The 23,248-nt window shown below is 50.4% G+C and overlaps 8 protein-coding genes across 8 annotated transcripts; 5 read left to right on the top strand and 3 right to left on the bottom strand.

The window, feature by feature from the left end:
* Window positions 1-842: 842 nt before the first annotated feature.
* On the top strand, window positions 843-2,815 carry Z518_09821 (uncharacterized protein; the record flags this gene model as incomplete). The annotated part of the gene is made up of 8 exons (XM_013412438.1): window positions 843-1,227; window positions 1,287-1,353; window positions 1,448-1,601; window positions 1,670-1,816; window positions 1,885-1,936; window positions 1,990-2,420; window positions 2,469-2,622; window positions 2,682-2,815. 8 exons carry the CDS (start codon window positions 843-845, stop codon window positions 2,813-2,815), a joined length of 1,524 nt encoding a protein of 507 aa, XP_013267892.1.
* A 4,685-nt stretch (window positions 2,816-7,500) lies between these two features.
* Z518_09820 (uncharacterized protein) lies at window positions 7,501-10,311 on the top strand (the record flags this gene model as incomplete). The annotated part of the gene is made up of 1 exon (XM_013412437.1): window positions 7,501-10,311. One exon carries the CDS (start codon window positions 7,501-7,503, stop codon window positions 10,309-10,311), a length of 2,811 nt encoding a protein of 936 aa, XP_013267891.1.
* Window positions 10,312-11,278: 967 nt separating this feature from the next.
* On the top strand, window positions 11,279-13,052 carry Z518_09819 (uncharacterized protein; the record flags this gene model as incomplete). The annotated part of the gene is made up of 3 exons (XM_013412436.1): window positions 11,279-11,509; window positions 11,558-12,545; window positions 12,601-13,052. 3 exons carry the CDS (start codon window positions 11,279-11,281, stop codon window positions 13,050-13,052), a joined length of 1,671 nt encoding a protein of 556 aa, XP_013267890.1.
* Window positions 13,053-13,203: 151 nt separating this feature from the next.
* Window positions 13,204-13,521, bottom strand: Z518_09818 (uncharacterized protein; the record flags this gene model as incomplete). Its single annotated transcript, XM_013412435.1, has 1 exon — window positions 13,204-13,521. The coding sequence occupies one exon, from the start codon at window positions 13,519-13,521 to the stop codon at window positions 13,204-13,206; it is 318 nt and encodes a 105-aa protein (XP_013267889.1).
* A 41-nt stretch (window positions 13,522-13,562) lies between these two features.
* Window positions 13,563-13,970, bottom strand: Z518_09817 (uncharacterized protein; the record flags this gene model as incomplete). The annotated part of the gene is made up of 1 exon (XM_013412434.1): window positions 13,563-13,970. The coding sequence occupies one exon, from the start codon at window positions 13,968-13,970 to the stop codon at window positions 13,563-13,565; it is 408 nt and encodes a 135-aa protein (XP_013267888.1).
* A 974-nt stretch (window positions 13,971-14,944) lies between these two features.
* Z518_09816 (uncharacterized protein) lies at window positions 14,945-17,088 on the top strand (the record flags this gene model as incomplete). The annotated part of the gene is made up of 6 exons (XM_013412433.1): window positions 14,945-15,438; window positions 15,491-15,788; window positions 15,844-16,186; window positions 16,240-16,268; window positions 16,351-16,619; window positions 16,665-17,088. 6 exons carry the CDS (start codon window positions 14,945-14,947, stop codon window positions 17,086-17,088), a joined length of 1,857 nt encoding a protein of 618 aa, XP_013267887.1.
* A 463-nt stretch (window positions 17,089-17,551) lies between these two features.
* Z518_09815 (hydroxyisourate hydrolase) lies at window positions 17,552-17,941 on the top strand (the record flags this gene model as incomplete). The annotated part of the gene is made up of 1 exon (XM_013412432.1): window positions 17,552-17,941. The coding sequence occupies one exon, from the start codon at window positions 17,552-17,554 to the stop codon at window positions 17,939-17,941; it is 390 nt and encodes a 129-aa protein (XP_013267886.1).
* A 543-nt stretch (window positions 17,942-18,484) lies between these two features.
* Z518_09814 (uncharacterized protein) lies at window positions 18,485-18,950 on the bottom strand (the record flags this gene model as incomplete). Its single annotated transcript, XM_013412431.1, has 3 exons — window positions 18,485-18,679; window positions 18,731-18,772; window positions 18,825-18,950. 3 exons carry the CDS (start codon window positions 18,948-18,950, stop codon window positions 18,485-18,487), a joined length of 363 nt encoding a protein of 120 aa, XP_013267885.1.
* Between the last annotated feature and the right edge of the window lie 4,298 nt (window positions 18,951-23,248).

The following is a 23,248-nucleotide window of genomic DNA, read 5'->3' as shown; positions in this document are numbered from 1 at the left end:
ATTTTATCCGACCATACGGGCAGCAGCCAGACATTTTTTTCTGTGCGAAAATCGGGCTTGAAGACGCGCCGCTGAGGCTCTGTCAGATTGTGCCCTGCGACAGAATCCTGACCTTCTTTGCCTCCGACCATTTTGAGGCCCTGAGAACTCGCTCCACTCATACGAATTGAGCAACCCGCGTTTTGCGATCACTCCGGACAGCCCCTTGTACCACTCGGGAAACCTTGTTAGCTGGCCTCCTCCCCCCTCCCCTCCTGCATTTTCGTGCATGCGATCCTGATCTTGTAGAGTCAACAGTTGAAACCAGCCGCACGAGCTCTCGGCAATCGATAATCATGGGTGTGTCTCTCTTCATCAATTTTTCTGTGCCCCAGTCTAGCCTGTCCTCCGTCGGATCTGCTCTCTCACCAGCTTGGCCCGTCCTTACTCTGTACTGCCCTACGCGTTGCCAGTTCCCATTCCTGTTGCATCAAATTCAACCCTGTCCACATCATCTTCTCCGTCTCTTTCCTCTGATCTTTCTGGCTGAATCAATTTGTTGGCTAACCTGGTGACCGTGCAGTAAGTTACACGATTCTTTGTTCCGGGCACAGATCGAGGCGGTCATGGTCAAAATGAAGAGTGACGAGAAATACCTGACTTTCGAGCATCGATTTCCACCTGGCCTGGGTCCACTTCTGCCTTATGCCCTTCACTGCAACACATAAAACAGAAAGGCGGATTTCACTTTCTCATTTTATGCCGGACAATCAGTCGATCTTTATCTTTCACATGCTCCACAGTCATGTCTTAACCTGCGCGATCTTTAAATTTCACCCTCAATTTGCGCCCATCGCACCGTCATGATCGCTTTCGCGAGACCCTTTTCTGACCACTTACAGAGAGACCGATCTCGTTCCCCCCGTCGCCGATCGCGCAGTCCACGACGAAGTCGACGCTCCTACTCACCCCGTAGCCGCTCTCGCAGTCGAGGCGACGACTATCGCCGAAGTGATCGTCGATCTCGAAGTCCCATGAGCGGTGCACCGAACGCATCTGGAGGATACTCAGGGCCAGGCTACGCTGGTAGAGGTGGAGGACCACCGAGGTCATTCGAAGATCGAGCTGCCGCTAAAGAACAAATGATGCAGTCGGTACGAGAGGCTTCTCAACAAGATCGTCGGGTCTATGTTGGAAACTTGGCCTACGATGTCAAATGGCACCATCTTAAAGATTTCATGAGACAGGGTTCGTTTTATTTGCTTTACATTTCAAAATCCTTGACCGCTTGCTGATCCCTCATCTAGCTGGAGAAGTTCTCTTTGCCGATGTCTTACTTCTTCCGAATGGAATGTCGAAGGTGGGCGCCATTGTGTGATGCGGCTGGTTCTACTGGTCTTCCTTTTTTTGGTTATTTCTTGTTGGACGTTGGATTGACGGGTTGGACCTGGTCCACGGGTTTATGTAGGGATGCGGGTGAGTTCCATTTTTCTGACGTTTTTGGCCCACGGTTTCCTAACATGTGTAGGATTGTGGAATACGCAACTAGGGAACAAGCCCAACAAGCCATTCAAACACTCAGCAATCAGAGTCTTATGGGCCGTCTTGTCTATGTCCGAGAGGTACGCAGGTCTTGATTCCTCATAAATTTTTGGGATGATGTTTGTTGACAGAGACATTTATCGACCAGGACCGCGAAACCGAACCACGATTTACCGGTCCACCCAGCCGCGGTGACTTTGGAAGCGGCCCAAGAGGCGGTTACGGTGGAGGCTATGCCATGGGGGGTGGTGTTGGTGGCGGTGGCGGTGGCAGCCGACAACTTTACGTCTCCAATGTTTGTTTCTCCGTCCTGTGATTGACCAAGCTTTGATGAAGGATTTGTTGACATTGATGTTTTCACAGCTCCCATTCAATGTCGGATGGCAGGATCTAAAGGATTTGTTCCGCCAGGCCGGTACGTTCTCCATTCTCGATGGTCTAGTGACAGAAAAATCTCACAGCTCGCAGCACAGGAAGGCGGTGTTATTCGAGCTGATGTCCATATGGATCCTACCGGTCGACCAAAAGGCACGGGCATCGTCGCATTCGAATCTGCCAACGACGCTCGCAATGCCATTGCACAATTCAACGGTTACGATTGGCATGGTCGCGCGCTCGAAGTTCGAGAAGATCGATACGCAGGCAGCACCGGTGGCATGGGCTACGGAGGACGAGGAGGTTTCCAGGGAGGATACGGCATGCGCGGTGGCTATGGTGGCCCTAGAGGAGGTGGTTTCGGTGCTCGTGGAGGCTTTGGTGGTGGTTATTCTCGGGGCGGATATGGAGGTGGCTACGGAGGAGGTGGCTATGGTGGTGCTCAAGAACAAGTCGCTCCCAACCCCTTCACCGATTTTGCAACCTCTGGAGGGGAGAGAAGCCAGACTATCTATGTCCGAAATGTGGGTGTCTTCTCAATCTAATCCAAGCTCAAACTAACAACCCTCCAGCTTCCATGGTCGACCAGCAACGAGGACTTGGTTGAACTCTTCACCACCATTGGCAAAGTCGAACGTGCAGAAATCCAATATGAGCCGAATGGACGATCTCGAGGAACTGGCGTGGTCGAGTTTGACACTGCTGAAAATGCTGAGACTGCCATTTGTGAGTCTCTTTTCTGCTTTTTCTCACCAATCGCCCAGCTAACCTTTGTTTCCTAATAGCAAAATTCACGGGCTACGTGTACGGCGGCCGGCCTCTTGGATTGACTTACGTCAAATATACCAATGCCAACGGCGGTGAAGCCATGGAAGGACAGGAGACTACCGGAGGCATGACTCAAGACCAGATGATGTGAGCATCTACTTCAGATGAAGGGCACATCAAAAACCTTTCTTTCGTTGACGACGGACCAATTTCTTTCAATTCGACGGCAATCTCGACATCCATCCTCGATGAATGGGTACTGTTCGACGACTTCCAAATTGTACTTTTACGAATTTGTTTGGAGGTCTCTCAGTACACAGAGCCAACCTGAGACACATCGAAACTTGTCACGGCTATGGTTACCAACAAATCCTTTTCTTTTTTTTCCTTCCCAACCTGGAAAAGTTGTGATATTCAGAATGGTCATGGGTCAATTCAGGGAGTGGTGAATTTCATGGAGGCGCAAGATTCCGATTCAGCCACGGAGAGATTGTGCGAAATTGGAGCTTGCTTGATCCCGCTGAATCAGCGGTCAAGACTAGATAGCTTCTTGCTTTGTCCGGAAGAAAGGGCAAAACCGGCAGATGGAATAGTCGAGATCTCGTGAAGTCACAACCCCCCCAAAAAGCATATGGTATTCAAGGCAAAGAAAGTGCGTGGTATGGAGTAGAGACTTTGATGGCATCGGTGATGGCGTTTTGGTGATCGATGAGGCCAAAGTCGGACTCATCTCCCATGGGAATCCAACTTCAAGTTGCAGAGTGAGTTGCTGTACCACATACCCTCCGTGATCAGACCCGGTCTGCTTTCTATTGGGATTGTACTGGGCCTTGAGGCGGAGGGTTTGATGGAGAATTTCTTTCGTGAGCGGGAATGGTGACCAGGATGGACCCCGGTCCCTACTCACTAGCAGCACCAGCACCACAATCACAGCGTCCAGTTACGACTTACGGCAGCCAAGTCAAGGCACCAAAGGGCTAGAACTGGATTTACCGTACTATGCGCGCTCCTGGTCTCCCGTAATTGTGGTTGTAGTTGCAGTTGTATGTTTTCCCCCCCTCCCTTCTTTCACTCCCCGCGTACAATTGCCTCCTCCTTCCTATGTCTGAGCTTGCGGGTCGATGGATAGATGGATTGCGATAACTGACGGCTGTGGTTAATGTTTCGTCTGTCACTGCCTGTAGATATCAGATTACAGACGATGGGTTCCAGATAGGCCGACCGAGACGCCTGATTTGTATTGCATTCCCTCATCCCTCTTGCCTCGACTCTTCTATCCACACGTCTTCGCCTGGGTCGAATCTTTGAGGACCATGTGCAAGTTTGGGCTAGAGCGATTGGTTATCGTCTGCCGAACTTCTCAGGAGTATTGTAGCCAATGACTCTGCTCTTGGTCGAATTGGAAGGCACACCGTTGAGTGAAAAAGCCTCTAGAGGAAGGAGAAGAGGAGTGTAGAACATGCTTTGATTGTTCTATTCCTCAGCCATGCACCCGGCCTCAGGTCGATGCTGCCTCCCTCGTTTATGGCCAGGTCAAGCTGAAGAATGGAAGGTATTTGGTAGCTAATAGGTTGATCAGTTGAACTCCCCAGCCTCTCTAGCAAGCCCGAAGGTATGAGGTAGGGAGGTCAAGCAGTTACGATGACTTGGATAGGAATCGCAGACTGAAAGACGGAGTTTGTCTCCACATTCTTAACCTAGGGAGAGTGATCTGTTACGGAAAATACACCTGGAAGTGATATCTATGAGCTCATGGCCGGGGGAACCTATTCGGAAAAGTCCTCTCCCCTTCATCGCCAACAGGGTGAGGCTATCAGATTTAGGAGGAAGGAATAGGCACTCCTGACCTGGTCATTTTTGCCTGGAGCCTGTGCGCTTAGTTAAGCAGTCCCCCAATCCTTCAATAGAGAGGACTGACAAAAGGGTAGGTTAGGTAGCAAGGGAGAGACCACCCCCAAAGGGAGACCCACGGGATCAGGCTTGGTTTTGTATGGCGATGCTGGGTCCCCATCGGCGATTGGGTGAGAGTATTCCAGGCAATTTAGGTATTCCACGTTTCCTTGCATAGTCAGCAGCATGTTGTCGAAGAGGATGTCTGTGTAACTATGTAAGTTCTGGTCATATTGCCCTCTCAAGACCACGGTCTTAGGCAGCTATTGTAGCTCTTACCGTCTTTGGTCCCATGCTATGAACATGATCTACAAGGACCAGTATCGTGTCCAGTCACATACCAATGGATGAACTTCTCTTACACACGCGGATTGCTGGGCCTGAACTTTGACCTGCACTAGGGTTATTGTATGATAAGTAGAGAAATTGTGAACTTTGATCGACAAAGCATCTTTGCTTGTTGGGAAGAGATAGAGCAGACCCATGCTTGGAGTTCAGGTGCAATTCTAGGCTAGTTCAATCTGGAGGGAAAGACCGACCTGAGGCCACATCAGGAATTCGCTAATGGTTTGGACAGGGAGCTTACTCGCCACAACCATGTCAGCTATCCTGGATTTTGGTCTCGATAGAGCTCTGTCAGACGCCGGGGGATCCCGGAAGACAGGGTATTTGGAATCCCGTCCGTATACAAGGTCTTGTCGAGAAGGAACAGTTGAACAAAAGCCCAAATGTTGGTGAGCCAATTCACATACAATCTGGGCAGATTGCGCGAGGCCACTCGTGCCTGCAGGGCGGGAAAAGAGCCAAGTTGGGTGACAATTATGGTGAGAGTGAGTGGACTGCTCTCCATGAGCTGAAGAGAGACCATATTTGCCACCTGTATATAGCATGCATAGTTTTGGCAGTCTCATTTGGAAGTTTGCCCAGATGCCTTTGCAGAGCCGGGCGGCATAGTGGGAATGTAGGACTGCAGAGCCTGTCGAGCCGACGTGGGGAAAACGCATGTTAAAGCCGGGCTCCTCTTACCGACGGTCTTCCAGTGCTGCATATACAGCGCGGATCAGTGAAAGTGTCGATACTGCGTTCCTAGTGGCTGGCTGTATTCTTGGTGAACCAGTCATGTCATGCAGGGTAAAGCGAGGATCTCTCAATGGATTGTTCCTATAGTCCAGAGTTTTGGTGAGCTGCTTTGCAAAGTCCATTACATTTGACGTACAGCGGTACATTTTCTAGTGTTCTCTCTGACTTCGTATCCTGATGATGTGTTGATGTCTTTTCTCTTCCAAAAAGAAAAAAAAAAACTAAAACAATTTTCACTGATGCTTTGCCTTCTGCGGGCAATAGAGATCGATATTTTTCCAAGTCTGTGGCGAATTGCGGTCGGCAGGATATCGGATATGACCATTATCCCAACCGGGCAACACAATAGAGCAAGGGGATGAGACCTCGAGCTAAATGATCCTTGCCGAGAATAAAATGGTCGAAAGGACGCCGTGCCGCATTTTGGGTATCGAGTATAGGCCGAATCACAGTGTTCCGTTGTTGTCTGGGCAAAAGACGTTGTGAATTGATGTCGTGCAGAATTGGTGCTCGAGAAAAGCTTTCGTCGCAGAGACTTTCCTCCCGAGTCCAGAACTTGATTCCGACCTCTTTCTCGTATTTTCAGCATAAGGCCCTCACCGCCATTTCTCGTATTGCTTGACTCAGAAATCCCATGTCCAATAAGTTTGAGTTGATGACGCGCGACTTTCAGCATGAAAGATCGGCGCCTGTGAGCAGGAGGTTTCCGCAGAAATGTCAATTTCCCATCGCGATAGGGCTGAAATAAAAATCTTTCTCGACGCAGTAGTATGGAAGGCTTTTCGAATCAGTTGTGAAGGCAGGGGTCAAGGCCAAGGCTGCAACATGGGATCCCGTCCTACCAGGTTAAATTTTCTACGAGGAATTTCCCGTCGGAAGACACAGACAAGAATCCGTCCTGGGACGTAAAATAGGGGTTGACCTCGTATAATGTCGGAAGCGCTGATAGGGAAGGACTGGGACGAAGGTTAAAAACATGCTATCCCGGCCCTGTCTATGGGTTTTCCTTGAGCCGCTCTAATGTCGACGATGATACCAACAAGATCGACCAAAAGTTAAGGCATTAGAAAGCTTGTATACCTCAGACACATAGACGACATGACTGTTGAAGCATGCCTGAAGTAGTGATTGCTGCTTTTAATCATGGAATGAACTTTTGAGAACCGATCGGAAAGAAATCGAGAGCTGCGTAACTTCAAGGCTCAATTTAGAGACTTGAATGTCTCTAGAGATCTCGGTACATAAGGGACACTTCGATTCAAGGTTTTCTTCTCTGAGACAGAGTAAATGTATCAGTTCTTTTGCTTTTGTTCGAGATGGGGAGCAGTCATGTCTGCCATTGAATTTGCGAAATCAGCGCGGAGACCAAAGACTCCTAAGTTTGTTGCAGTCAATCTTGGTATGCTTGGACTTGATCTTCCGGATGCAATGCCAGATAGATCGGCTCAAGTGTACTGTATAATCAATATTTCGTCGTCAGGCCTTATGACAGGGTCTCCACGTTCAGACATGATGCTATCTGCCTTCGCCGGTGTCTCCCGATCGACTAGTACCAAGATGACGGGGCCGTTTTGTACCGTCAGGTCCGGGGAACCCTCTTCTCCGAGCATTGGTCGGACCGTCTATTGCACCTAGAGCAAAATTTGAGAGTGACGGGTCGTTTAGACAGGGGGCTAAGGATCGTAGATGGTCCTCTTCCCCGCGTTTTTGCTTATTGCGGGGGTCGGAAACGGGGCGAAAGAAACGGACGAATGTTGCTGCATGCTGAGATGACCAAGCCTGGATTGGCACTTCGCAATTTTGTTGAGATCCAAGGAAAGAGAGACGATGTAGTTCACATTCTCTTCAGCTTCAGAGTCACCAAGGATGGAGCAGCGGTCAATTGTTGTGAAGAGGGTTCGGCGCCGCCAAAACAGCAGCTGCGATCAATGCAGAAAAGCGAAACGAGCGTGCGACGCTGCTATCAGAGCAGAGCACACCGATGCAGACGGCAGCAGTTTTCCTGCCTCAACGGGGAGATCAACCGTCCGCCATGCTAATTCGCGTATTCCGGCAGCAAAATGTTCCAACTGTCAGAGGAATGGAAGAGAATGCACGTTCGAATGGCTCGAACTTGCATTGCCCAAGACGATCAAGGCCAATAAGAAGCGGACTCAACATTTTGGCCATGTCGACGTGTCCAGACAATCATCCTTTCGTGTTACCTCCCAGCCATCGACAAACTCGCCAACCCAAGGGAGCACTTCTGATCGGTCATTCTCAGACCTCGACAAGATCAATTTCGATATTGATCCAGTAAATCGAGGATTGTTCAACATTGGGGAAACGCCAGAACTTGCTTTCGAGGAAGATCTTTTGACTTCTATCCACCAGGAGGATGATTTCACCAGGGGTGCTTTCGCGACAAACCAATCATCTAATTGGCAACCTCATGTGTCAGGTATGGGAAACGTGCTCTCCGAAAGTCGTGGGAGCACAAATAACCTTCCGTTTCGACCTTCTGTGGATAGTTTCCAAGAACAAAGTCGAGTCGAGACAGATCCAGAGGAAATTGCCCAAATGGACACCGACCAAAGCTCTGCATACACTGGAGTGTGGGAATCCGAAATGGGTTCCTCTTTGCCATGGACATTGTCAGAAAGCGTCCCGACTTCAAAAACTTCCGACGACGGTCTTTCGTCGTCTTTAGTTTCATCTAATGGCCCAGCTTTGGCTGTCAATCGTTGGTTGTTGACCCAGAACTGGCTGCGAGTATACCATGACAGCATGGAAAATGCCCTTTCGTGCTGGTTAACGGAGAGGAATTGCCCGTACACTCTCCCGCGTGGCACTATCAGAGTCGATTATCCGCAGACGAACTCCAATTTCTCAGGAGTCCTTCCCGGCGTTTGGGGACCACAATGGTCGAATCGGATATATAAAAGAGTGTGCAGTCTCGATCAGTTTTCCAGCAGTCTCCCTGGGAAAGGACTGACGAAAACAGAAAGTTTGTTGGCGGGGAAGGCCCTTAACGCGGCTGTGATGGCTTTCGGAGTACAATGGGCGCAATCGGGCGAGAGAGGCAAGATTCGAGATCATTCCCCATTCTTTGCCTCCATGTCCAGTGTCCCGGGAGAGATGAATCTCCCAGCCGCCGACGAGTTTGGAAGATCGGTGCAGGAGACGCTGTGGAATCAAGCTCGCCAGGCCTTGCAGGAGGCTGCTGGTATCCAATCCTACAGACTTGCATTTGCCAATATTATCTTTTCTTTGACTCAACGGCCACTCAACATTGACGATTGGCGTCAGAGTACAAACTGGACACGACGCAACCAGAAGCGAAATACAGCTCGAGGGATGGAGCCAGAAATGTCAATTTCATCTGCTGAGGGCAAGCCGAATTCATTGGATAATAGCCTCGATGCGAAATGGGAGGCTCTCCAAGAAATCATCAATGCAGATGGGCCTCCAATATTTCTCGAGGCTGCTTCAAGGCAGATATTGTCTTCTCGTTGGAAGTGGGAGCAATACGGTCGACAGCTTGAGAAACAAGCGACATCTCCGAGGCTTGGAAAACTATCGGAATCAGAGCGCAAGCCCTTGGAAGGTGCGATTCCTAGTCAAGAACACCAGGAGACCTTCAAACTCCTGTCCTGGTTGGCTATAATGTTCGATACAATTTCGTCAACAATGCTCCAACGACCACTTGTGGTATCGGACGAGGACAGCAGCATTGAGACCTCGGACCCATGGGAGAGAACACGCCGATCTTCCACCTACAGTTCGACTGACGGAGTCGCAGCCCAAACTTCGATGGGCATTGATTTAGATGGCTGGGATCCTGGGATTGGACGTGAAGGCACACCGAAAGAATCCCATTCATCTGATATCTGGGGCAGGTTTTTCCTGGAGACGAAGGATCTCCAGAAATTGGAAAATTTAGCGGCAAATCAATGGCACTGCACCCTTGAAGAAGCGGCCGCAATCTTGTGTGATGCAGCACCTGTCAAAGTATTGCTGTTTCGAAAGGTGGGCCAAATACAGAAACTGATGTCTAGGAGAGCCAGGAGCGAGGCGCTTGAAGCGGCAATCGAAGACACACTGAGCGTCTTTACATTCTGGAATCGATCTTACGGGAAATTCATATCCCAATGTATGGCGAGACATCACGAGCTTCCATCCCGCATTCAATCGTGGTACATTGTTCTCGCAGGACACTGGCAGTTAGGAGTCATACTGTTCGCGGACGTTGTCGAAGAGATGGATGCTGCTAACTTGAGTGAGCTGCCACAGCGAGAGATGCGCCGAGTGTCCAATTTCTCATGGGGGATGAGAATCAACAGTGCCATCACAATATCTGAGCTGTGTCGGTGTTCTTTGCACGGGCCTGCTCTATCTTTCCCAACAGCACGCGAGTTTACATACCCGGTGAATCAAGTTGCCTTGCTGTCGGAACCATGGACAGTAGTGCTCATCCAATCATTCAGTCGAGCAGGCTATGTCTTTGTGAGTCAACTGAATTCACCGGAAAAGAGGAGCAGCAACGCCTGGACGAGTTGGGAGGAAGAGGTGAATCTGGCAAAGGTGAGATGTGGGTATTGCATTGAAGGGCTTGTGAACCTCGGAAACAAATCAGACATGGCGTATCTGGCAGCGACGTTCCTGAAAGACTGTTTGCGGGAGTTGGACAGTGGATAGACTGTGATATCGGTAAGGCAGCTATGGGATTGTAATCAATGGAGGAGAGCAGACCTCGATCGCGGCGGGCTCGTACTGGGCCGGTTTCACTCAGCGCTCTCAGAGTACATTCGGACTCATAATTTCTCAATGAAGGACTTTTCAAGTCGAAAATGGAAGAAAGCAAACAGGAGATTGTTTTCATCATTGCAGCCGGTCGAAAAAAATCTGGGATATAATATACGGTGGAGCAGAAATACTCGCAGGCTGTAGTGCACATCGCGGTTCTATGCTTCGTATCACCAGACTTCTAACTTCGGCTTCATCTTATCTTTCTTTCTTCTAAGTTGAATCCGTTTTGTTGTTCTGTGAACCTATTCCCATCAAATGCGGCCCTGTCAGGCCCCATTTTATAGGCATCCTGATCCCTTGACTAGCATCTGTGCCTGACCTCAGGCTAGCTTTGCCGAAATCGATATGCTGACCTTCGTGGTCTACCTCCCGCTTGAGCGAGACTTTTGTCTGCTCCGACTCCCAATGGTAGATCTGCATCACAGTAGTGGAAGTCTAGGAATTCGTCGGTTCCGCAGCTCGAGCGGAGAAGTTTTAGAAGAGGGGCCCAGACATCCCTGCCCCCTGTCCCTTGCACGCCTTGTGCAATAGGCCAATCCCGGGTTGGGGAAGGGAAGCAAATATCTTGAAGGGGGATATGAGGTGCATGTTACGATACCTCACCAGTCTCATTATTTGGTAAGCCATTGCGGAGAGATGCAATACTCTGGCTTTCAAGTTTGGCGGATCCGCGGCTAAGTCTATTCCGCAAGGTAAGTTGTGCTCATCGGGGCAAAGGATGCTCTTGGTCAAACCTGGAGAATAGGAAGGCTCTCGTCTATAAATTGAAACCCCCAGATTTCCTTGATGGCCTCTAAGAAATCGATCATTTCCACAAAGCATCGAGTTCGTTCTATGTATTCGGACATTAGTCACCATGCCTATCAAGACAGAGCTTCGGGAATATGCCAGAAGAAGAGCAAAGACTGGCCCATATGCCGATAATCTCGAAGTAGATGCCCTCGTTGTTGGTGGAGGCTTCGGCGGCATCTTTTGCTTTTACCTGTTGCGAAAAGCGGGCTTCAACACCGTCATCTACGAGGCTGGCAACGACTTGGGTGGCACCTGGAGGTGGAATTGTTACCCTGGCGCGATGGTCGACTCTGAGGTGGGTGGGGTTCCGCAACGTCAAACTAATCCTGACTAACTCAGGCAGATTCCCGAGTATCAACTCTCCATCCCAGAGACCTACAAAGACTGGACGTGGCCCTCCAACTATCCAACCTACGAAGACCTTAGAGCATACTTTGATCATTGCGACAAGGTATTGGACATTAAAAGCCACACAGCGTTCGAGAGTGTTGTCGTTGAGGCGCAGTTCAACACACAAGAGGGCCGATGGCATGTGAAGACCGCTGACGGGCGGACTGCGAAGGCCAAATATTTCGTCGTCGCAGCTGGATTTGCCGCTAAACGTTATGTCCCTGACGAGTTTGCGGGAATTGATTCGTTCAAAGGAATCGTCCATCATTCGTCCTTCTGGCCGGACCTCAATATCGACGTGAGAGGACAGAAGTGTTGCGTCATCGGCACCGGTGCTTCTGGGGTCCAAATCGTACAGGCCTGGGGTCCAAAGGCCGGCCACTTGAAGGTCTTCCAACGAACACCCAACTTGGCCGTTCCAATGCGAAAGAGACCTCTGACGGCCGAAGAGCAAAATAGAGCCAAGCCCGACTATCCAGAGCTCTTCAGTCTCCGTGAGAAATGCTTTGGTGGATTTTTGTACACCTTCTCCGAGCGAGGTACCTTCGAAGACACTCCTGAGGAGCGCGAAGCATTTTATCAAAAACTCTGGGACGACGGCGGGTTTAGATTCTGGCTTGGGAATTACAAGGATTATCTTTTTGACTCAGCGGCCAATCGAGAGGCCTATGATTTCTGGGCTAGAAATGTTCGCTATCGAATTGGGGATGCAAAGACCCGAGATCTTCTTGCCCCATTGGAACCACCACATCCGTTTGGTGTCAAAAGGCCATGTCTCGAGTACAACTACTACGAGCAATTCAACCGGCCAAACGTTGAACTCGTCGATATTAAGAACAATCCTATTGTGGAATTCACTGAAAAGGGAATTAAGCTCAAGGATGGCACGGTTCATGAGTTCGACGTGATCTGTATTGCTACAGGATTCGATATCACCACAGGTAATATTGCCATCTTTGGTGGAAATCGATGTGATTACTGATTTCGGGCTTATAGGCGGAATGACAGCAATGGGACTTCGCAATATTAATGGCACCTTTCTGCGAGACGAGTGGAAGAAGGCCGCCTACACCTACTTGGGAACGACGATTAGTGGATACCCGAATATGTTCCATCTCTATGGGCCTCATGGACCAACTCTACTGAGCAATGGCCCCACGAGTGTGGAGGTCCAGGGTCGCTGGATTGTCGACGCCATCAAACAGATTGAAAGACAAGGCTTGAAGTATATCAACCCCACAGCCGAAGCCTCTGAGGCCTGGAAGAAGAAAATCAACGAGTTATCCGACAGGAGTTTGTTCCCAACGACCAAGTCAACATACATGGGAGGAAGCATGCCAGGCAAGGCGTTCGAGCAAGTCAATTACGCAGGTGGGCTTCCTGCTTATGCCCAGGAAATCAGAGCGGCGCTTCCTGAATTTGTCGGCTTTGAAAAGGTCAAGAATTAGCCGAGCGAGAGTCTTTGTACCTCGCTCATATGAGAGTCAAAATTGATTAACATTTCTTGGTTTTGTAACCCAAAAAGTGAAACAACATTGCATGCTGCAAATCGTGTCCTCGTTGAACAAAGCTCTTCAAAGATTGACTGAAATCCGGTCCTCACTCCAAAGCAGTTGCCACCGTTGGAAGAGAAGTTTCAGCTGTTATGTGTCCATTGGCACTGGGTTTCAAGTCGACGAAGATCCTCGTGATTCGTTGCTTAGCTTCGCCAAAAGGCTTGACTTTGCGGGTAGATCCATTGACCTGCTCGTCTTCGTAAAGGTCGCTCGTATGGAACTCAGATATGGGCGTGCTCTTGACCGGCGGCGGAGGCTGAGACCACACTTTGGTGACGGCGTCTTGGATGCAGTCGATCCGAATGCCTCGGAATCCCACCTCAGCGGCATATCGCATGAGGAATTGAGCCAACCTCTTCATGATGCCTTTGCCTTCGTGTCGGGTGCTGGTTGCGTTACGCATCAAGACTTGTTTCTCTGCTGTGGGCTTCCAGGAGTCATCGCGAGGATCTCGCCGCCGAGGACTCGGGAGACTGTTGCAAGCAGCGGGCGACTTTCGATCAAAAGTCCTATCTTGTCCATCTCCAGCGCGTTGAAGCCATCGTAGGCCATCGCGACGCTGACGAGGGGGAAGTCCATCTGGTCGAGTAATTCCTCGGGGCCAAGGTTGGTGTCATCGAGATCCCAATACAGCTTGCCATCGGGCTTGGACTCTTCCCGCTTGAATTGATATTCCAGGTCGAAGACACCAAAACTGTGTTCCGATTCGATTTGATGCCGAATGAGATATTCGCCAGCCTTGACCCCTTGATACATTCGTGCCGTTTTCCCTTCTGGATAAGCGACGGACCAGACGGGAGAATAGAACATGACAATAGCAAGGGCCCGAGAGATGTGGGCCTCTGTCAAATTCCGAATCTCATAACGTGCAGGAAGGTTAGCTGGGTTAGCTGGGTCAGACGGCGTTGCTGCTGAAAAGGTTTTGTCATATTGGACTGGCAAAGGTTGGACGAGTGGAGACCTGAGGTCTTCAATCTGGTAGAGGTGCTCGCTTGTCCTTGGGTCTCTCAGATAATTGTTTCTCGCAGGTGTAGCCACGGAAAATTAGGAGGCAGTAAGATTTGCTTGAAAAGTGTCAGCAACATTGATGAGACAAGTCCTATAGATAGAGCTTATCTGGGTCTAGGTATTCAACAATTACGTCTCCCCACAAAAGGCATACATACCGTTGCGACGCGATCCCATCCCTGCGAGAAGTGTGTGAAACTCTGGAGGGCCCCTACATAATTGTAGCTATTCCTTTTTCTTGGAATCAGGTAGTACCAGAGTAGATTCTCGAAGGCAATGGACTGGTAAGTGCAGGGGGCCCATGGACACATGCATTTCAGGCATTCCTCGAAGGAAGGTTAAAGAGGAGGGGATAGCTTTCGACTTTGAGGCATCGAGATGCATGGTTGTGGGATTGCCGCTCTGCCGGATGCTAACGAGGCATCAGAATGAAATCCATCCACCGTGGTGTGAGGTCTCGTGTACGAGATGCCCAGACCTACGTATGCAGCCTCTCGCCGGTCTCGAAAGGGATATTGCGAGGTGGTCGCGATACGGTACATAAGAATCAGACACAACAGCACTCCCAACGGAGAGACTTTGAGGGGTAGCACTCCAGGTTCCAGGCGGTGTTCGGCTCCAAAGGCCAACTCTGCTAACACAGCCAGCCAGCAGCTAATTTAACGTCTTCCCAATTGAAAATTCTCTTCTTCGCAAGCCATGCCCTCTTCGCTTTGCTGACAATGGGTGGCGAGTCCGGGGCATCGCTCGACTAACCAAACCAAATGCCTGAAACCATGTCCAAAGCTGACACTCACCATCACGAGTCCGTCGAATTCGGACCCGCAGAATCAGGATCAGAATCATCCTCGCATCACACACCTACCGTAACTGAACTTCGGTCCCCGGTCGACCTTCCCAGAGAACCGACCTTGGATGATGTCCAGCGCTTTGCAGAGGCCCAGCGATTGATACACTGCCTCGATGTTTTACGAAAGGCTGCTATCGTCCTCCGGGGTGAAACCCCGTTGGACAGTATCGCGGACCTGAGCCCCCACGAGAAGAAGGCCTTACAGAACGAGACCGACAGGAAATGGCAACAACCAAAAATGTTATATTTTACCATTCTAGTCTGTTCCATCGGTGCAATCGAGCAAGGCTGGGCCCAGACAGGCATGAATGGAGCGAACCTGTATTTTCCACGGGCGTTCGGTATTGGGTCCAAAAGCAAGCATGACACCTTCATCGTCGGGCTCATCAATAGCGGCATATATCTCAGCACAGGGGTTCTGTAAGCCAACTCCTCAAAATCTATGTCGACTTCTTTATGCTAACCTCAGCAGTGGTGCCTGGCTCTCCGATCCCATCAATAATCGATTAGGCAGACGAGGGGCCGTCTTCTTTGGTAGCTCCCTGTGCCTGATTTCGAATCTTGGATCTGCTTTCAGTCGAAGTTGGCCTGAACTGCTGGCATTTCGCTTTATTCTTGGAGCTGGCTTGGGGATTAACGCCAGCACTGTATCCGTTTATGCTGCAGAATGTGCGCCACCTACGATTCGCGGCGGATTAGCAGTATCGTGGCAGATGTGGGTGGCCTTTGGCATATTTCTCGGATTTGTCGCCAATGCAGCAGTCTATAATGTATGCTTCTTCACTTCAAATCTTCTATCAGAGCTGACATTGACGGCCTTCGCAGTATGGCGACGAAGCTTGGAGGCTACAACTTGCAGCGCCCTTCATACCGATCGTACCTCTGCTCGTCATGCTGTACATCTGCGCTGAGTCGCCTGCCTGGTACATAAAACATGGCGAACGCTACGATCGGGCGTTTCGATCACTCTGCAAATTGCGAAATACGGAGCTGCAGGCGGCAAAGGAAGTTTACGCTACGTATGTGCAAAGGCGAGCCAGATCAAAAGTCAGCGGCCCAGATGATGTCTCTTTCTTCGGGAAGATCATCGAGTTGTTCACAATTCCCCGGATCCGGCGGGCTATTACGGCATCTTATGTGGTTATGCTCTCACAGCAGCTATGTGGCAGTATGGGCCTCTCTGGTTTTCTTAAATGACTCCTGCTGACACGAAGATTCCAGTTAATATCATTGCCTTCTACTCATCAACAGTAGGTTGAGACCATTGCCCATCTAGAGAACTCCTGGCCAAAGCCTTTGTCAACGGCTTCTAACATAAAGCCTCATCTCTAGATCTTCTCTGACGCCGGATTTTCTACCTTTGGTGCTTTGCTAGCTTCCTGCGTGTTTGGCTTGGTCAATTTTATTGGCGCATTTCCGGCAGTGTGGACTATGGACACTCTGGGCCGCCGTTCACTGTTGCTCCTGACCTTGCCGCTGATGGCAATAACGATGCTGGCGGCAGGCCTGAGTTTCAGCATACCAACGCAAAGCCCGGCACATTTTGGACTCCTTGCTACCTTGATCTATCTATTTTGCGCGCTGTATTCGCCCGGGATGGGGTAAGTGGTCTCGGATGTGATGGTCCTTCCACTAACTAGATTCAGTCCTGTACCAAACACATATTCGGCAGAGGTGTTCCCTCTTTCACACCGAGAAGTCGGCATGAGTTTTGCTGTGGCCACAGCGAACTTCTGGGCAGCCGTTCTTTCCCTGACGTTTCCGAGAATTCTCACCGCTTTGAAGTCACAGGGAGCATTCTCCCTATACGCAGTGCTCAACGTTGTCGCCGTCTTCCTGGTCTTCCTTTTCGTTCCCGAAACTCGGCTGAAGACACTCGACGAATTGGACGATGTGTTTTCAATTCCTACGCGAAGTTTCATCAAACACCAAATTACCGAGTATTTGCCCTGGGTAATGATGCGTTATGTCATGCGACAAAAGGAAGCCGAATTACTACCACTGACAGTTGAGGAGTATCGAGAACTTGGCCAAAGCGAAGAAGATGGCGAAGAAGAGGAAGCAATGTGACAAATACACAAGAGGCCGAGGGATATACCGATAACAATGGCGGGTAACGCACCACTCACCACGAAATGTACCACCATGGAGAGAGAAGTAGCATTTCGACCGATCACTCTAGCCGGATCCTTCTCCAGGGACTTATATCAGGGAACGATCTCCCCAGGGGTATCGAGAGGATTCCAGAGTTGGAGATGAACAACCCGTCATTATCGTTGGCATACGTACACCCTCGGACCATTGAGTTTGTGCTGCAAGGAAGTTCGCCTCGATAAGCAATGCTCGGCGGGACTTGTTTCCCCAATTGGAATAGCCGCATCAAAAAAAAAAAAAATCACCACTTCAATGCACTTCGGCATACTCCGCCCGTCAAACCCTCCAAAGGAAATTATAAATTCTGCCTGCAGTGCCGGAGGTCTCATTGCAACCCCGTCTGCTTGTTTACTTCGCTTAGAAGCGTCCTGCACAGGAAATGGCGTCCCCGATCACCTGCCACGTCCTCAATACCCTCTCTGGAACTCCGGCATCTGGACTCACAGCTACCCTTACCCTGTTATCGACCTCCACGTCTTCTTCCCAGGCCGGTGTGAGTTTCACCGCCGTTACGAACGATGACGGCCGCGTGAGAGAGTGGCAGCCCGCTGCGGGGAAAACTGTGTCTGACGTTATGGACACGTTCAACGACGGGGAGCGGACCCCGTGGAGTATCAAGTTCGATATTGGCCCGTGGTATGAAGAGAAGGGCATCGAGAGTTTCTGGCCTGAAGTGGATGTCAAATTCTACGTCAAAAAAGGAGAGCGGCATTATCATGTGCCCGTCCTTGTTGGGCCTTGGACCTATACCACCTACAGAGGCTCCTGAACAACTTTCACCCCACCAGTCTGCCTTGCATGCATTGCAAAAGTTATCCAAAAGTACACCGGCTTGATATTTACCAACAGCAGCGCTTTGTTTGAAGTCCTTTCTAGACAACAAATCGACGCTAACAAACCCTCAAACTCACAAATCTGCAAACCAAGACCGAATGACACGGTCCACAGGCTCCCTCGCTATGCACCAGCTTTTGCAAAGTTCTCTCTTTTGGGACAAAAATAACGACATACGCAAGTCTACCCAATCTGAATTTTCCAGACCTTCCTGGACCAATCCCACGCCCCAGAGTCCCTCGCACGACGGCCTTTGACTTGCCAGCGATTCTCGATGAACACCGATGTTGATAACACAGAAGCCTCCATGATGCGTGAGGACCCGGACCCTTTCGGGTGGACTGTTGCGAACCCCACCATCATATGCTCTCACGAATGAGCTGTTGCTGGCCCTTTGGGCATCGATCACATTGGAGCAATTGGTGTTTCCTCAAGAGGTTCCTATAGCTCGACTTCCAGCCTAGCCCATCGCCGTTGATCACCGGTACCGCTGGTAAGGCGCGTATGATGTCGATGAGTAAGCGGGATTGTTTCGTCGGCTGACAGTGACCGCAACGGGCTCGTTGATGTCCGGTTCGGCTGAGTCGGTGGTTGCAATGGCTTTGCCGGACATTCGAATAGTCTGTTGCCTCTCATACTCGCGCGACTGCCGTCTAAGGTCTTCGATTTGCTCCTGCCATCGTTTCAGCCAGTGTCCGATAGAAGACTTCTGTGGTCGATCTACCTTTGTCAGAGGAGTACCGTTGATCAGATAGCCTTCTCGACCCTGGGATGGATGAGCTTTGGTCCGGCTGTACGGAATATGTGTGCCTTCATACTTGATATGAGTAGGGTCTGACTGTAGCAGATGGTCCCAGGAAATACTGCAGCTGCCGGAGCACGATATGTCGAGACAGGCCATAGCCAGGGAGCCAATACTCCTGGGATGTGTGGGCTTGAGGCATCGTTGGTGGAGTGGCGCTATACAGCAGTCACAAACGTATTGCAATGAGTAGAAGCTGGTGAACTTGACGTTCAACCCCGACACGCTGAGTGATATTTATTATTGATGTGAATTGTCCATGAGAAAGAGAAAGCAGAGTCTGATGTTGAGCAGCCTCGAGCATGAAATAAGGCTTTCAGAGAGAGGGGCGACTGGTGGAGGCCCGCCAGGGAGCCAATGCTGTGGCGCTTGTTGTTTCCAAGCGAAAGAGGTTCGGTCTGGGGGCATGATAGAACCTGAGCCAGCTCGTCATGCAATTCTACACGAATGGTTGCCTTGTTCTCGCAGAGAGCAGTCTGGTTTCTGATGGGCGATGGTAGGCAGTCAGGGCAGACGAGGAATGCAGGGTGCTAGTCATGGTGCCCAGCCAATCATGCGCGTTCGCGACACAAGTGACCGGGCCCTCTCCTCTTTCGCCTCACTTTCATCGCCCTGGTTCTTGTCTCAACAAATCCTGTACCTCGCACCTCTCATTTTGCTCTCCTGGGATTTCCAGACATCACGCTATTGAATGAGCGTTCCCCCCTCTCTTCCAGGCTGCAGAGGAAGTTAAGACACTAGCGCTTCACACGTGGCTGAACATGTCCGTCGAGTCTCTGGGTCCCCAACAAATGCCCTCCTATGCCCTGCTCGGTCGGTGGCAAACAGTATTCGCCCATTAACCATCCCCCCAAGGAACATTCGATCGGCGAGCCTCTGGCAACCACCTCTCCCCCTCAGACAGCGAGTTCATGTCCGTCATATTTGTAGCAGAGATCCGGCGATCACCACTGCATGGAATCTTTTAGGACCGTGGGGTGAGCATTGACCGCACTGCGAATCCGATAAGCAACACAGTCTACATGCACCTTCTGCATGTAGTGCTGCGCGGGCCGACCTATGCAACGAGAATTTCTTACACCGCTCTAAAGTTATGCAAAACTCAGGCGCGAGACTGCATTTCTGCTTTGGTTGCCCATATCCCCATCGCTTCCTGTTCGCACACGTGGACCGTGATGCTGAGGGGCTCCTCACCTGCTCCTCCTCTCCTGACTTGAGGTCTTGACGTTTGTGGCGGAGTTTCAATCTCGTATCAACCCCCTTTTGCGCAAAATATCTCATCTCACCGGTGTGGACTACCCAATGGAGCCTCATTCTTTTCAAATGCCTCAATACCCTGACAGCCTACCAAAGTGGCGAATTTCATGCGAAAACACATCCTTCTACCTCATTGATGTGGGCATGATTTTCTGCCGTCCACTCCATGGCGGAGAATTCAAACGGTTCGGCGAATTTAAGACGAGACAAGACATGATTCAATATCCAATCTTTCCGTCGTCCTCTGTCTCAGACTTTCTTGGTTGACTGCCGATCTTTTATCTCTCAATCCAAGGCGCGCAAAAAGACAAGGAAACTTCGAAGCGGTTACGGGGGTCGAAGCAAGTGGACTAATCAGATGGATCCTCATGGAGGGAGACAACGTCACCGTAGCCGCCACACTCCCTCTCACTGGATTTCGGTATTCTGGGGGATTCTCGAGCCCTGTTCCTAGTCAGTGCGCTTTGGAGCGATTTGGGGCTGGTTCGGAAATGAAGATCATGCCAAGGCCTCTGTGAGCCGTGATCGTCCCACCAATCACGGATCGCAAGGCTCCGTCGTTGGGATCATCCGTCAGACCAAGTGTCTGCTCTATCTGGACCTTCAACTTTACTTCGGAGAGGATATGAATGTCCTTCTGGTTTCGGCATTTTAAATTGATCGTCACCAGTCTGTCGACTGAGGCCTTGATACTAACGCTTGTCTTCCCCGGGCGATATATCGATCTACTCTTGGACCCTAGCACACATCGCACACAACACATGGTCAGAAGAGCCCGATGCCACCCTCTCCGTGACTTCTCACAAGGTCCCCTGGCTTGACATGAGGAGCTTCGGCTCTCATCTACGACCCACTTCCCTCCTAGACAATGCGCCCATCCGCATTGCGATATTTCCAGCTCTTCCCTATGGCTACTCGCGGCTACTAACTCTATCCTATTCTCGAGGACTTTCTCTCTAGATGAATTACTGCTTAAATGGGAATATTACACGGTCGGCACCGAGACAGGTCGCGGAGGCTGGTAAATACAAGCACCCACCCTTGAAATACCGACTTAGCCACCTCTGCATTGATGAGTGCACCTATCTATCACGTGGACTAGGACAAAGCGCGCCGTGGTTCCTTTTCCTAAGTTGCCTCTGCTAAACAACACCGAGCCCTGGAGCTCTGCCAAATGTTGTGACGCAGTCCTGGGGAAGCCGCTTGGATTATTCGATCACGAGAAACGATTCACACCTCTGCTTTCCGTTTCAGAACAGTCGATCTATCGAATCAGGCAGCCCTAGACTGGAGATTCCAGCAGTAACAAGGACGCAATTCTCCGATTACCTCAGTTATCGGCCCTTGACGAGTGAGGGTCCAGAACAGCGGTGGTGCGAAGAGTACGAAAAGTTCGTAACCCATTCCAGCACGTCATTCTGTTCGTCATTCTGGGTCTTTCATTGGTCACCCAGAATGAAGGCCAAAGTCCAATCCGAAGCGACAGCTGTAAGCTGATCCCTGAGCCGTCAATTCCCGGCACATATGGGGTTTAGGATTCGAGAGACCTGACTCCGCGACAAGCAAATAACCCGCCCCCACGTGTTCCATGTTACCTGGACGTGTCTTGTTCGGCGCCCTGTATATCCTATAGCGGAGGACCTGCTCCTGTTGTCCCCTGGGTGATAGGATTTTCGGATGTAAAGAGAAGACGAATGCCTTACAAGCCATCATCACTCAGGGCCAGTACCGCCGATTAATTGGATTGACGCATGACTTGCTACAACACATCACCTGAAATTGACATTCGTGGTCCTTGACTCCAAAACATCGGCAGCCCAGTCGTCCGGGCCCATGCGAGCCATGATCCTGGTCTGGAGAGGCCACTAGCTGGACGGTGACGGGCACAGTCAGCCTCATTTCTCTGGCCAGGACCTCCTCCGAGCAGGTATCGAAAGGGATCACACGTACCATTTGCACCGCTCACATCACGGCGTTCGAGGTTTCCAGCACCCGGATTGCACAGGACAAGTCTAGGATCACCACCTGAGAGGGACGCAAGAGGGATGTGTGATATTCGCTCCACCACACCCTCCGTCTCAGCCTCCATGCTAGTAGATCGTCGACTAAGCCTTCATTGTGTATGTTACAGTATCGTTACTGTCAGTGCGTCTCCGGCTGGCTACCTTTTGAGTTTAGTTTAGTAGACAGCCAAGTACCCCTCTGTTATCCAACCCTGGTCTCACCATTTACATCTTTGACACAGCTATGGCACGACTACGGCAGCGGTATCCTCATCCTCTTTCTTCCCTTTGAAGCAAATTTGTAGCGAGAACATCCATCTACGAGGAGAAGAATCCTGGAGTAAATATAATAAGAAACGATAAGACAGAGAATAATGTTTGGCTCTCGAAGTGACCCAACTGATTGACTGGTATTGGTAATGGTAATGGTAATTGCGCTACCTTAGTTTAGGTACTTGTCATTGAGGTACACACGCCTCCTTTTCTAACAATCTTCCCCTAGGGCGTCACTTCGCAATTACGGTCGCATAGCAGCGGAAAAGACTGTAATCCGGTCCCATTCACCATACGATCTGATCCAAGATGATCGTCGACACCATCCATCCCTTGTCAATGAGCTAACATGATACTTTTCGTCCACGGCTCAGACCTGTCGATCTGTCTGCGTCTTTCCGTCTTGACGGTCACCCGACCAATTTAGTTTCCTGACCAGACGGAGCGAGTGAGTGTGAAGTACAGACAACAAAGAGTGGACAGGGACGATGCTAACCAGTGCAGTTGGTTGTGTTCCCAGGATGCGAAGAGTAAGAGAAAGTGAGCGGATCAGTCGATTCGTCGAAGAAGGATCAGATAGTGAGTGTCTCTCAGAGTCTCTTCCCTCTGTCAACTTTGAGTCTTTCTGTTCTCCCACTGCGGTAGCTTTGCCTCACTTTGTCCCCAAACGGCAAAGCAAAGCAAGACACCGCAGGGCGAAAGCAACATAGACCCAAAGGGGAACCCCCCACTTCCACTGGCGCCAACGTTTTCTGAAATCAAATCAGATCAAATCATCCAAAGGAGTGAATGTACAATTGAGGCTCCTGCCTCAATCTCGGACCAACCAAGGGCCATAAAAGCAAAGGTCATAAAGAATGCAAAATCAAGGCATGAACACAACCCAGCCCAAAATCCCATCTTCAAG

This window comes from Rhinocladiella mackenziei (genome assembly GCF_000835555.1).
Source record: "Rhinocladiella mackenziei CBS 650.93 unplaced genomic scaffold supercont1.8, whole genome shotgun sequence".
In the NCBI taxonomy this organism is placed as follows: domain Eukaryota; kingdom Fungi; phylum Ascomycota; class Eurotiomycetes; order Chaetothyriales; family Herpotrichiellaceae; genus Rhinocladiella; species Rhinocladiella mackenziei.
This window is presented reverse-complemented; position numbering and strand designations above follow the sequence as displayed.